At 43.3% G+C, this 14,067-nt stretch overlaps 1 protein-coding gene across 1 annotated transcript in view; it reads left to right on the top strand.

The window, feature by feature from the left end:
• Positions 1-13,687, top strand: part of f8 (coagulation factor VIII, procoagulant component) — a 16,694-nt gene extending 3,007 nt beyond the window's left edge. Inside the window, exons 5-27 of the mRNA XM_086221709.1 lie at positions 185-367; positions 593-696; positions 1,358-1,478; positions 1,550-1,811; positions 1,890-2,055; positions 2,217-2,304; positions 2,948-3,165; positions 3,323-3,467; positions 3,541-3,750; positions 4,576-5,405; positions 5,494-5,636; positions 6,666-6,831; positions 6,925-7,164; positions 7,604-7,832; positions 7,921-8,103; positions 8,765-8,881; positions 9,463-9,534; positions 9,639-9,724; positions 9,805-9,960; positions 10,288-10,432; positions 10,560-10,708; positions 12,545-12,727; positions 13,062-13,687. Coding sequence (XP_086077835.1) covers positions 185-367; positions 593-696; positions 1,358-1,478; positions 1,550-1,811; positions 1,890-2,055; positions 2,217-2,304; positions 2,948-3,165; positions 3,323-3,467; positions 3,541-3,750; positions 4,576-5,405; positions 5,494-5,636; positions 6,666-6,831; positions 6,925-7,164; positions 7,604-7,832; positions 7,921-8,103; positions 8,765-8,881; positions 9,463-9,534; positions 9,639-9,724; positions 9,805-9,960; positions 10,288-10,432; positions 10,560-10,708; positions 12,545-12,727; positions 13,062-13,211 — 4,346 coding nt within the window. The 3' untranslated portion in view covers positions 13,212-13,687. The remainder of the gene's footprint in view (positions 1-184; positions 368-592; positions 697-1,357; positions 1,479-1,549; positions 1,812-1,889; positions 2,056-2,216; positions 2,305-2,947; positions 3,166-3,322; positions 3,468-3,540; positions 3,751-4,575; positions 5,406-5,493; positions 5,637-6,665; positions 6,832-6,924; positions 7,165-7,603; positions 7,833-7,920; positions 8,104-8,764; positions 8,882-9,462; positions 9,535-9,638; positions 9,725-9,804; positions 9,961-10,287; positions 10,433-10,559; positions 10,709-12,544; positions 12,728-13,061) is intronic.
• The last annotated feature ends 380 nt before the right edge of the window (positions 13,688-14,067 follow it).

A 14,067-nucleotide genomic window follows, 5' to 3' on the forward strand; every position in this document is an offset into this window, starting at 1 on the left:
GTTTACCTGCCAGCTGAGCTGACCTTTTCAAGATTGTTCATTGAGGTTTATCTCAAAGGAATAAAAAGAATTTCTTTCTCCAGGGGATATCACTTCATGAAAACTGGACTCACAGATTCATGTGTCTTTTCTGTCTTGTTTTTTTTGTTTTTTATTTTTTGTTTTTTTGCAAATCTTCCGGCAGGTGCGTTCGCAGAAGATGGTCAGAGGAGAAATCCGGCATTCGTCCTGCTGTTTGCAGTGTTTGATGAGACTGAGAGTTGGTACAGAGAGATGGGTGAGAGGAGGAGCAGAGAAAGGTACCAGCGGAGTCAAAGCAGGAAGGAATACCACACCATCAATGGATATGTCAACTCTACATTACCTGGTAATGAACCACGCTGGCTGCAGATGGGGAGTGTGTTCCATGAGGTGCTGGTACTAAGTGTTATCAACCCTGTACTCAGCTGTATCATGCGCTGGATTTTGGCTGTGTGTGTGTGTGTGTGTGTGTGTGTGTGTGTGTGTGTGTGTGTGTGTGTGTGTGTGTGTGTGTGTGTGTGTGTGTGTTTGTGTGCGCGTGTGTGCGTGTGCGTGCTGTTTGTTTGTGTAGGTCTGACAATGTGCCAGAGCCGTTTTCATGTGTTTTGGCATCTGATTGGGATTGGCACAGCTCCGATCATCCACTCCATCCAGTTCCAGGATCACACCCTGCAGGTGATCGTCCTCTCTAAAACGTGTGTCACATCATTAAATGGCTAAAGAAGCCTTCAAAGAAACATGAAAACTTTTGGGGGAAATAGTTGACATCTTCCCCAAAGCCCAACAACAACATAGTGACCCTTTTCTCTTCTGTGTATTCAAGTAAGGAGCTGAAACCCACTAGTTAGCTTAGCACAATGAATAGTAGTCGATGGGAAGTGTTAGCATGCAGTACTTGTGTCTGTATTAATCATCAGGAATAGCAGCAGACTCTTCTAATTGCTTCATTTGACTGGGCTTTTGAGGTTCTTTGTCAAATCACTCCGCCCTGTCAGGAAAGTAGTTCTGACTATGCGTGTAATTGTAAAATTAGAATTTCATGATTTTACATTGTCATTTAATCACTAGTGTTGTGCACAATCCTAGTTTTATTGATGCAGGAAAAGATAGTTTTGGATAAATCTGCATATGACAAGGTATGCTAACATTTCCCATCCACTTTTATTCATTGTGCTAAGCTAACTAGCATCTAAGAAATACTGCCAACAAATTATTAAGTTGAACTCCTTCCATCACTTATACATATAAAAATATACTGATACAGAGTACATATGTAATAATATCTTATTAATCACATAAACACCTCCTTTCTGTGGTTGACGTTGTTGTTTTCCAGGTGTTAAACCATCGCAAAGTCACCATGGAGGTGACCCCCATGACCTTCATCACCGCAGAAATGAAACCCTCCGCTGAAGGCCACTTTCTGATCAGCTGTCAGATACATGCTCACCACTACGGTAGGAAGACTAGTCAGTTCTTCTCTATATGAATGAAACTTGATGTTAAATTTCACTGTCTTTATGTCAAGATGGTATGAAGGCGATGTTCACGGTGGAGAACTGCCCGGAACCTGTCTCTCTGCCGGGGCCTGACCTGCGTAACGTCAAACAATACAATTACGAAGACTATGAAGACTCTGATGATTTGTTCAACACAATAAGTTTTCAACCCAAGAGGCCGCAAGTGCAAGCCAGAGCTAGCAGGGGACAGCACATGAAAACCTGGCAGCATTTTATTGCTGCTGAAGAGGTCAGCTGGGACTACGCTCCACATCTCACGTCCACAGACAGGTAGAACCAAGAAGGGTTATCATAACAGGATGTAAATCATTCCACTGCTATCAATTCATTTTCCCTTTCACACATCAGCGAGTTCCAGTCTGGATATTTACCTGCTTCTCCTCATCATCTCGGCTACAAGTATAAAAAGGTGATGTACGCAGAATACACCGACGGTTCCTTCACTCAGAGGAAGAACCCAGACCAGACGCTTCTAGGCCCACTTCTGAAAGGACAAGTCAACGATCAGTTCCACGTAAGTCGGCTGAGTTATTTGAATTGGACTTTTGTGTATGAGATTTTTTAAGTTAAGTAGCAGAACGTTTGGAATTCATATTTTTGAAGAGAATTCGGAGGGGGGCCCAGCTTCTTTGTGTGTGTTTTTTTATGTTGACTGTGATCCCGCTTTGCCTCCAGATCATTTTCAAAAACCTGGCCAGTCGCCCTTTTAATATCTACCCCACTGGGCTCACCAGGATTTATCCGCTGCACAAATCCAGTAATGGTAAGACACATGTTGTGTTTGTCAGTGTGACGGCTGAGTTCCCTTAATTCATAATAAGACTGAGTCTTTAGATTTGGTCGTCAAGAGGATTTTTAATGGATTTGATTGGATTTACTGGAAAAGAAATCACTCACAGTAGATGAAGGAGAAAATACAAGAAAATAAGAGATTAGCATGTTTTTTTAAACTATGTTCCATATTTACCCATTAGAACTTGGACAAAGTACTTTTTTTTTTTTTCAAATTATGCCACGATCATTTTTGTGCAATTTCTCAAATTTTGAAAACACCATAGGCTATACCAATTTTTCCAAGCATTTCTGAAAAATGCAAACATTTATTGCAATATTGTATTATGAAACAGGCTTTACAAATGAAACGGATTTTAGATTTTATACTCTTCATGAATTTTTAATACCCCAGGCAATCTTCTTAAGTACCTATATTGTATTTATTAATACAAATGTTATTCAAATGAGAAACAATTTTTTTTTCTTTTATTAACTTTATAACAGAGTCTGAACTTCAAGCAAATCATGAGCTAAAATCCCCAACATCTTGTATTATTAATATATTATATCACTGGTCTTATTTTCATGTTATTTTTTTGTTTTGATATCAAAATCTTATCTAAACTTGTCAGTTGCGCAGAAGGACCTCCGCTCCTTTGGAGTGGTCCCCAATGAGACATTTGGCTATGTTTGGAAGCTAACAACAGATGACGGACCCTTGGAGGGTGACCCCCCGTGTCTGACCCTCCTGTATCAGAGCACTGTGTCCCCAGAGAGGGACTTGGCCTCGGGGCTCGTTGGCACCCTTCTGATCTGCAAATATGATGCCATCGACGTCTTTGGGCGCTTGGTGAGAGGAACTTTTGATCGATGCATCAATAGATATGCTCAACCTGCTAGTACTGTAGAAACTTCTTTCGTGAACAGATCCAGAAGATGCAACCGGCAATGTCTTTCATTAGCACAGCGTCAGTAAATACCCTGTGTGAATCTGTTGTTGACTGCAGTTGGGCCCAGATAAAGAGTGGAGCCTGATATTTGCCGTCTTTGATGAGAACCAAAGTTGGTACGTCGACGAAAACATTCATGAATCCAGTCAAAACTCCTCCAACATCAGCGATGCTGAATTCTACAATTCCAACGTCATTTACAGTCAGTTCACCTACACATTTTTACAATCTGCTGAGGAAGAAAAACGAACTCGAACTGAATCTCCATTTTCCAGGTGTAAATGGTATCATGTTCAGCGGGCGCCGGTTCGTGATGTGTCAGACCGATGTTACATTCTGGCACGTGGCCAACGTGGGCACCCAGAGTGACTTCCTCTCCATCTACTTCACGGGGAACCTCTTTCAGTACCAGGGAATGCACCAAGCAGTCCTCACCCTCTTTCCCATGACTGGCATGACCTTATCAATGGAGATGGAGCTGATGGGTAATAGAAGTTGTAGTATTTGTGGATGTATTTACTGGAGGTAATGCTAATTAGCTTAGTATTTACAACGATGGAAGGCCACGGGCTATCAAACCTTGATAACAGCCACGTCTCTAATTTTAACTTGGAACGTTCGCTCGCCAACTACTTGAGATAAAGTTAGATGACAGGACTCAAATGTTTGCTGGTGCTGGCCTCGTGTTCCTACATGTGGCACCCAAACAGATTTCATCATTTAAAAGAGTGTGACATTACTGAGTGTTCTGGAAGCTTTTTGTTTGAGGCAGTAGAAATAGATTCAGCAGTTTCTGAAGTAAGAAAAAGTACTGGTAAATATAATTAAACATGAACTTGATCTTGTTTTAAAGTGTTACCGGTAACAAGATAAATTGAATGATCTCAAGGTCTTCGTATGGATGGTTTAACAAGCAAGAGCTGATCCTTCAATAATATCTGTCACTCTAGCAGAGATTAAAAAGCTCTAAAAACACGAACACTTCAACAGTAAACTGCAAAGAGGTACAAATAGAGACAAGTTTGTTAACAGTAGTAGACGGTTAGTGGGTGGAGACCAAAAACAGAGCTAAGTGTAGAGTATATATGGAGTCATCAGGTGGATAGAAACACGCCTCAAAATCAACGTTGGATGCGTAAATAAACTGTATGCTAACAAGTGCACCATATCAGCATAAAAGCTGAGGTCAAGTGATGGGTCACTCAGTTTAGACAGTTTGAGTTTACATAGAAAAACAGTGGAGTTTTTGTTTCCATGATTGATCATGGAACTCATGTTCTAAACTCATTTCTTCATATCTCCTCCACCAGGTGAATGGGAGATCAGCGCCTTTGACGGAAGCCTCAAGAGCCGAGGGATGAGTATTCTCTACACAGTTCGTCCATGTGACAATGGAGACTACCCGCTGGTGGATCACGATGAAGACAAAGACGATCTCTCTGACTATATCGATCAGGTAGTCCTACAACCAAGGAGCAGTAGACCTCAGAATGGTACAGTGACAGTGAAGGTGTGCAAGAAGAGCCTTGCTAGCAACGATACTCAGTCCAACAATCACACTATTACCCGAGATGGAGACTTGATATGTCATCTGGAGAACGTGGCAGTGACGTCACTGAGAGGAGGAAACCAAACCGAGGTGTCAGAAGGAGAAATCCCACTGGATATCCTGGAGGGATTAGAAGGGGAGGGGGCGGGGGCTCTGAATGAGACTGAAGGAGCTGGGAGACAGAGGAGACATGTGGAGGGAAACTGGACATATGGAGACATCAACTCTGGAGCTGAAGAAGATAAAGAGATGACTTTGGAGATGGAAATTGAGGTTGAGGAAAATACGACTGATACCAACGCCCAGATAAAAGCTGAGCAAAGGAGTGAAATGCAGAGTGAAACGAATGGTACAAATACAGAAGAGAGCAATGAGATCTTACTGGACAGAAATCCAGATCTGAATGAGGAGACTTCAACTGCAGAACTGAGCAATTTACAAGAAATGGATCAAAACTTTGTGTCACAAAACCGCATTCAGCCAGAGCAACAAACAGTGGATTGGCCAGATCTGGTTTACAATCACACCGCTGCTAACCACAACTCAACCCATATCGATCTGTCTCTTGAGTATGATGACTATAGTCAAGAGGTACAGACACACTTCTGTCCAAATGACACACATTTCCTTCAGCACATGTTCTCCTCTGAGTTCAAATAAATGCTCCTTTTTGTTACAGATCAACGGCTCGTCCGATGTATTTTCTACAGACTACATAGACCTGCGTTCTGGAGAAATACGATATCGACATTACTACATTGCTGCAGAGGAGGTCATATGGGACTATGGTGTTAGAAAACCACATCAGCTTATCAACCCCAGGTACGTCATCCATCGCACACACATGCCCCAGCGGCATCCAAAGGTTTGATGAGAATGTGACATCCATACTGTGCATTGCAAAGCAGAACCAGGTTCTTCTCGCTCTCTCTCCTCCTGCTGGGGTGTCTGCTTCATCATACTCACTTCTTCTGACCAATCACATCGGTTCACGTCAGTCTAATGTTATTTTCGAGTGACTTTGGTCATTACAGTCTGGTACTCTTTCACCTAAACGTGGCTAATGTACATGCATCTGTAGAGGCAAACCGATGAGCCAGGGTGGTGACACAGAGGCCCGGACACCAACTTAAGTAGATTTAGCTTTGATTTCAGAATCATTACACCATTAAGGCCAGTTTACGCCAAAGACGTGACAACACAATTCCATGGGAAGACAAGTCACCAGTAATAAATCATACACAGTCTCATCTACTAGCAGCGATGCAGGTTTCAACCAGTCTTCCTACAAATATTTGGTCTAATGCAACTATACCAAGTCCAAGAGTTAAATTTGATCAAAATAATCAACATTGCGGCTACTTTAACTAATCATCCAGCCAAATTTCATGAAATCCAACTACAACTTCTCATTTTTTGTCTGTAGTCTGCACCACCATAACATTCTAGTTTCCTTCCTTCCTCTGAATGCCGCTGAGATGGTACCACCTGCAGCACCAGAGGCTTTTTTAGGGATCCTTGCAGTACCATAACATAGGACATAAAAACCTGAGGTGGGAACAACACCCGCCACACACAGTTACATTTGTGTTAACTGGACACTTAGAGATGCTGGCAGGGTGGGTGGTGTTGTCTCTGGACAGAGGGAGGCAGCTGCTTCCTGCTGGTTCTATACAAAGCAAACCTGCTACCACCTCTGTTGGCAGGTAAGGGACTATTTCCTAGAGTGACTTGAAGCAATCACAGGAGCGCATACAACCTTGATTTATGTCCGATTTGACCTTTCTAATTCTGTGTAGATGTTACCATTACAGTAAAGCAGCTTTATCAATTCCTCCACTTCTACTGTAGAGAGATGCGACGTGGGATGAGGAAGTTCCTGTTAGAGTATAAGAAGGTGGTGTTTCGAGCCTACAGGGATAGAGACTTCCTCCTTCCTGCAGGCAGTGGAGAACTTCAGGAACACCTGGGAATCATGGGACCTTTTATCAGAGCGGAAACTAATGATGTCCTCACTGTGGGTCAAGTGACAGAGAAGTAAAACAAAGAACTGAAAAAGCCCACTTTTAGTGTTTACTGATCTATGATTTCTACTTGTGTCTTTTTTAAGGTCGTATTTAAGAACAAGGCATCCAGGCCTTATTCATTTCACCTGCAAGGAGTGTATGATCGCAGCCAGGGGACGGGCATCGGCCAAAGCCTGGACGCGTCCGCCCCACCTGGGGTCCCAGGAGATCCTGTGCCTCCTGGGGAGGCCCGGACATATAACTGGAGAATATCAAGGAAACAAGGACCCAGTGACACTGAATTTGACTGCAAGGCTGGAGCATACTACTCCACTGTGGACAAGGTCTGTATGGGTCCCCAGCTATGGTCTGTTTCAACATTGTGTCATGGATTTATAATGTAAATGTTCCCACACGACCCGTCCAGTGTGAACTCTGCCTCTTGCTGGGATAGGCTCCAGCCCCCCGCGACCCTTAACAGGATAATGTTAGTTGGATGGATGTTCACACATGAAAAATGAAAGCTATGTCTTTTAGCACAATCAAAGACATTTTTGGGGAGACAAATTAACTTTCATGAACCAAAAACTCACTGTAAAGGAGTCGACATTCAAAATATCCTGCTTTTATTTTTCATGGACTTTTTTTTTTTGTCAACTAGCTTTTGCAGCTTTTTGATTTTACGTGCCCTAAAACCGTGCATCAAGGACTGCCCTTACTTGACCTACCCTCAATATCAGCATGTCACAACAAACACTATAAATTTCTGTGTTTATGTTCCAGGAGAGGGACCTTCACTCAGGTCTCATCGGTCCGCTGGTCGTGTGTAAGCCGGGAACCTTGCAGACTCGCCAGAACATGCAGCCAGGCGTGCAGGAGTTCGCTCTTCTCTTCCACACATTTGATGAAACCAAAAGCTGGTATGTGGAGGAGAACCTGGAGCGGTACTGCACCCCACCCTGTAGGGTTAACCCCAAGGATCCCTGGTACCACATCAGCAATAAGTTTGCAGGTGGAGACAACTGCGATGGCTGGTTGTTGATATCATGACAGTTTGGATGCTGTACTCATAAATAATGCTCCATATCTATTTTCCATAGCTATAAATGGCTATGTCGCGGAAACACTTCCTGGTCTGTTGGTCGGCCAGCACCAGCGAGTCAGGTGGCACCTCCTGAACGTGGGCAGTGATGGAGAGTACCATGCTGTGCACTTCCATGGTTTACCTTTCACCGTTCACACTGAAAAGGAACACCGCATGGGGGTCTACAACCTCTTCCCTGGTAAACACACAAACATAGCAGATATATGCTGCATCTTTCATATTGATGTTTAGCATTTGATCCTCTCACATTTAACAGTTTTCCATCTCATATTATCTTATGCACACTTGTACTGGATGGTTGTTGATTTGATTAATCTTACTCTACTTTCTACTTTCTCTAAGTTCTCTTGTATTCGACTAAAACTACCTTAAATAATTAGAAAGTAGGGCCTGACCGATACTGATTTTTTGAAGCCGATGCTGATGCCAATTATTGGAGGAAAAAATGACACATCTTTGAAAACAAACAATGAAAAAAAACAACTGCAAAAGAATGAGGTATTTTGTGTGGGGCAAGAATTATAAGAACAACATTAAAATACTCACAAGCCCTTTCCTTTCAAAGTGAAACCATGTCTTATTCCCTGCATTTTATTTCTGAAAAAAAAAAACAGCGATTATCGGACAGTTTGGGCCGATTACCAATTATTCTCAAACGGGCTATAATCGGCCGATTTAATCAATCAATAAATCGGTGGGGCCGTATTAGAAAGCACTGGGAAAAGACCAGTTGCAAGATGTCAATGTGAAAGATTTTACCAACTACAATAAAACATGTGGTATCCACGGAGAAATCTGGCTTCTATCCAGTTCTAATGTCTTACCGGTTTACTCTACAGGTGTGTTTGGCACATTGGAGATGAGCCCCCCCACAGTTGGTACGTGGCTGGTTGAGTGCACCATCGGAGACTACCAGCTGGCTGGCATGAGGGCTAAACTACTGGTCTATTATCCAGGTGGGTACATGGCTCACATGGAGGATCTACAATGCAGATCAGGGGTTTCCAAACTTTTCAGATCATCCATCCATCTTGAAGCGATTATGTGAAATCAGGTCGCAGCAGTAGCAGCACGTTGACCAGCTTTGACTGGAGGATCTCGAGGTGTTCCCACGCCAGCGTTGAGGTGTCCAGGTGGTGTCCTGACCTCATGATGCTTGATTGGCTCCTTCCAAGACAAAGGAGCAGCGGGTATACTCCAAGTCCCTCACAGATGACCAAGCTTCTCAGGGAGCCACCAGCCACCCTCCTGAGGAAACCCATCTCTTCCACTTGATCTCATGATCTCGTTCTCAGAGTCATGACCCATATTTCGTAATGAGTGAGAGTAGGAACGATGACTGATCGTTAGACAAAGAGCCTGATACTATTATGCGGACTGGTAAATGAATCTGATATGATATCCTGGCTGTACAGAATAACCCAGCTCTGTAAAGCCCTGATGTATGAACTGAGGAGAAATGTATTTGTTGATTTATTTAAGTGATATTATGTGCATCCAAGAAATCAGCTCATTTTTTTCGCATTTTGAAATGCAGAATGTGTCTTGCCTCTGGGAATGAAATCAGGAAGGATCGATGACTCTCAGATCAAGGCTTCAGATCACATAAGTAAGACAGCTGAACAATGAAAATGATATGATATGAAAACTGAAATTCTTAGAATTTTTTACACTCACTTAGGTTATAACCATATTTTGCACTTCTGTGTCTAGGCAGCTGGGAGCCAAGACTAGCCAGGCTGGATCAGTCTGGTTATATTAACGCCTGGATGGGCAGAGACCAGCAGTCATGGATACAGGTTAGAGAAGCATTGCTTAATGTCACCTAGAAATAAGACATACAGCACAGTGAAATGTAATGCAGTGTGTGCATTATTAGGTTGATCTCAAGAGGCCCACCCTGCTGCACGGCATCCAGACACAAGGAGTCCGGGCAAACCTGAGGGAGCACTACATCTCACTCTTCACAGTCTTATACAGCCTGGACCAGGAGACGTGGACCGTTTACAGAGGAAACAGCACCAGGCAGAACAAGGTACGTCTTACACTGTGGTTTAAGGACTGCCCTAAAACCTGTAAATAAGTTAGCAAAGTTGGTGGAATATCTGAAATAAATTCTGTGGTTCACACATTCTTAAGATATTTGAAGTTGTTGTTTTTTTCTCTGACATGAAATATGTCAGTAAGTTCTGAACTCGCAAATTTTGCAGCTTTTATGTTTCAAAAGCCACAGTTGCTAACAAGTGGCTAAACTGAGATTCAACAACACCAATGACTTAGCGACTGTTTTATTATTTGTTGTGGCACAACCAGCATGTTTTATTTATTTTTTTAAATTTTTGTTTTTGTGGCATTGTTTCAGACTTTTTACGGCAACATGGACAGCTCCAAGGTGAAAGAAAACCACTTCTATCCACCGTTTGTGGCTCGCTACATCAGGATTGAGCCTAAAAGCTTTAAGTATAAGCCAGCGCTTCGACTGGAGCTGCTTGGCTGTGACCTCAACAGTAAGTTACAGAATTAATGAGGTTCCTTTGACAATGTGAGAGTACTGATGTGTGTGTGTGTGTGTGTATGTGTGTGTGTGTGTGTGTGTGTGTGTGTGTGTGTGTGTGTGTGTGTGTGTTTGACTAGGCTGCTCTCTCCCTCTCGGGCTCCAGAAGAGGCAGATTCCTGACGACAATTTTCGGGCCTCCTCAACTCATTCATCCTTCCTGCGAAGCTGGAGTCCAAGTCTGGCCCGCCTCCATCAGGGGGGCAACGCCAACGCCTGGAGGCCAGAGGTGCACACACACATACACACAGATGTAGTTTATTTTAAAAATGGAAAAGGTACAAAGTAGCCTTCAGATGGAGCAGAATGTAGGTCAGCGCATACAGAACAGCAACATTCTGACATTCAGCAAATAAATGGCCGCCTAAAAGAACATCAATATTGGTGTACATTAGAGATGTCCTACAATATCGGTCGGCCGATATTATCGGGCTGCTATTAGCTTAAAATGTAATATCGGTAGATGTCGGCATCTGTTTTTACTCCGATTATGAAAAATCGATATGAATGCGTGTGTTTCACCAAAACGTGCGACAATAAACGCGTGGTCCTGCATGCTTCCGGTGACGTTTACTGGCGCAGGACTGATCAAAGCCAGCTGTGAGGCCAGGCTGTGAGCCAGCACCCAAAAGTTTGCTGGCTGGTGGAACATGTCCTTCGCATGGAGTTATTTCAAAGTGTCTCCTTCGGATGCTAAACATGCAATTTGCAATAACTGTAAGGCCTTGTTTATGCGAGGAGGAACCAGGACGGCTTCTTTCAATACGACCAACTTAATCTCCCACCTGAAGAAGAGACACTCAGAGACACACACCGCATAGGTGCAGGTAAGGAAGGAGAAGTCCTGGAAGCAACAGGCGGCACCGAAGAAAAATGCCCAGTTGTCGCTTGAAGAGTGCATCCCGCTGGATAATCAACCTCTTTCAATCGTGCAAAATGCCGGATTCACCAAGCTTGTGGAGTTTCTCGAGCCACGCTTTGCCATGCTCAGTCGGAGGTGTCTAACGAATGTTTGCTTACCCGAGTTCTCCATCGTTGTTTACAGCCACGTCAAGATGCTAATTTCTGCTGCTGTGTCCATTAGCTTCACAACAGATAGTCTTCGAGCGTTAGCCAGGTTAGCACGCTGAGCTTGACTGCTCAATGGCTAAATGAAAAGTTGGAGCTGGAAAGGGCTGTACTCCATCCTCGAGTGTCGTGGATCTCTAATCTCACATGTAAGATGTTAAAAGACACAGCACTGTTTCCATGCCAGAGGCTGAAGTAGTTTATTTATTTTTGCACAGACATTGTTCATTTGGATAACCTTGTTGCATTTGTGAGTCCTGTGGGACGTCACAGTAAAAGTGTGCATAATGTGTGAATTCCACAACAGGAGATATGTTGACTGCTCTACGTATTCTGTGCACTGATGTGTCACATACATCTGCTGTACTGCATGCGTAGCAATGAAGCTCTACACTTGGAAGCTGTACAGTAGAGCTCAAAGAAAGAGATCATCATCAGTCTTGTCCGGTTTATCACACTGACGCTCTGCAGCACTGAGCTACAGAAGTGGGTTTTCTCCTTCACTCAGACTCTAAAGTTGTAATAACAGGTCACATGGCAAACTTGTCGTCCTGGACAGGGTTCAACTCCCCCGGCCCAACTGCTGCCAACATGAGGAATGAAGGTTTAACAGGGCAGCAGAAGCCTAAAGACAAGACCCCACATGAGTGCAGTAGCTGGCTTTTGCTTGTAGCCGTTGTTATAACAACAACCTTGAATTAATTTTCTGTTTGTATTTGAAAAAATATTTTCCTTGGCTCTCTTCACACCATGATTTTATTTTGCTTAGGGAGTTTTCCGTAGCCTGGCAACAGTCCCTCATCAGTTGAAACCTGCATTCTTTCATGTTGGATTGCAAAAGGAAATGAAACTAATTTCCATTAGAAACGTCCTGACTCACCCTTTTGCCATATGAGTCCACATAATGTCAATTATAATGATGTCATAACAGCCAACAATATGTTTCCTTTTGCCTCATCCTTACTTTTTATGTCACCCCCCCCCTTTTTTTTTTCAGAACAACAACCCCCACGAATGGCTGCAAGTCGACCTGGGGGCAGTCAGGCGTATCACCGGTGTGGTGACCCAGGGAGCCACATCAGTGTTTACCGCGATGATGGTGACCGAGTTCTCAGTGACCTTCAGCCACAATAACCAGTCCTGGAGCAGTGTGTTGGAGGACAGCTCACAGAGAGAAAAGGTAGACAAGGGAAATGCAACCATTGACCTTCATAGTTTTGTAGTTTTTCTCGTCTGATCCAAGTTTCTGCCACAAAAACTGCACTGAACCCTCATTCATTCCTTCACTAAATCCCTGATGGAGGTGGCTGTTTCCTCCCATTGTTTGCTGACAGTCCACCACAGCAACCCCATGACACTGTGTTTTAATCATTTAGAAGCACAATGCAGACTCAATTGTTTAAAAAGGGCAAAAAATGTAATAAACCATCCAGGCAGGCATGTAAGGATGGACTCTAATCAGTAAAGTGCGGCCTTGACAGTGTTCCGTCTCTCTTCATTTCTTTCCTCCTCAGATCTTCATGGGAAACACTGATCCAGAGGAGGAAGTGCTGAATGTTTTCGATCCCCCGGTCTTTGGCCGTTACCTCCGTATCCATCCGCGGGGTTGGATCAACGACATCGCTCTCCGTATGGAGGTGCTGGGCTGCAACACACACTTCTGACCGACCCGACAGCAGCAGCATCTTAGAAGCAGCGTAGCACTCCTGTGTCCTGGTTTCATTTTTGTGGTGATGAGAAAACTGTTCCCTCTTAAGTTGTGTATCAACTATTTGAATGTGAAAAGATAGTATCGTTTGTTTGCCGACACAATTTTTTTTTAAGCCATTTTCTGCCTTTTGTGACAGAGGAAAAACTCCAAGAAATAATACTGATGTCTTTCTAAAACAAATTTTCCTCAAGTGTCGTGTTAAAATGGTTTAAGATAAATGGGAAAAAAGTTGAAACAAAGCCACAGTGTCTTTAAGTGAACACCCCAGAGCTACTTGGCAGCACGCACACTCCTTTTTGAATGTAAGTTTGTGTAAATATTTCAGACGCAGATGGATGTATACAGTTTGAACGCTTGTTTTATCATCGGAAAAGTTTGTATAATGTTTATTTCTGCTTTGGTAGAATTCATAAAACAATGAATCATGAAGAGTTTCACTGGCATTCATTGCACTCCTCCAGCACAACATTGCAGCACGCGCACTGACACACACACACACACACTTCCCCTTCTACTGAGATCCCGATTTGAACATCAAATCAAGTGTTTTTCCTCGTTTCCTGTCCTGTTCTCCATTTCCATGTCAGGATGTCAAACTATCTTTCTTTTCTTTTTGTTTTCTTCATCCTTTTCCAACACATTATCTTCGTTCTGTCATCGTTCCATCTGTCTTTCGTCCAAAATGTTCCCTGAGCTGTTATTTTGGCTTATCCGCCTCCACCAGGCCGTCCTGGCACACATAATGAACAACCTTGACATTGTTCTTGTTACTGTTACAAATATGCGGTTGTGTTAAACAGAGGAAGGTA

This window comes from Aulostomus chinensis, chromosome 13 (genome assembly GCF_037954235.1).
Source record: "Aulostomus chinensis isolate RoL2024-O1b breed Wild chromosome 13, RoL_Achi_v1.0, whole genome shotgun sequence".
Taxonomy (NCBI): Eukaryota; Metazoa; Chordata; class Actinopteri; order Syngnathiformes; family Aulostomidae; genus Aulostomus; species Aulostomus chinensis.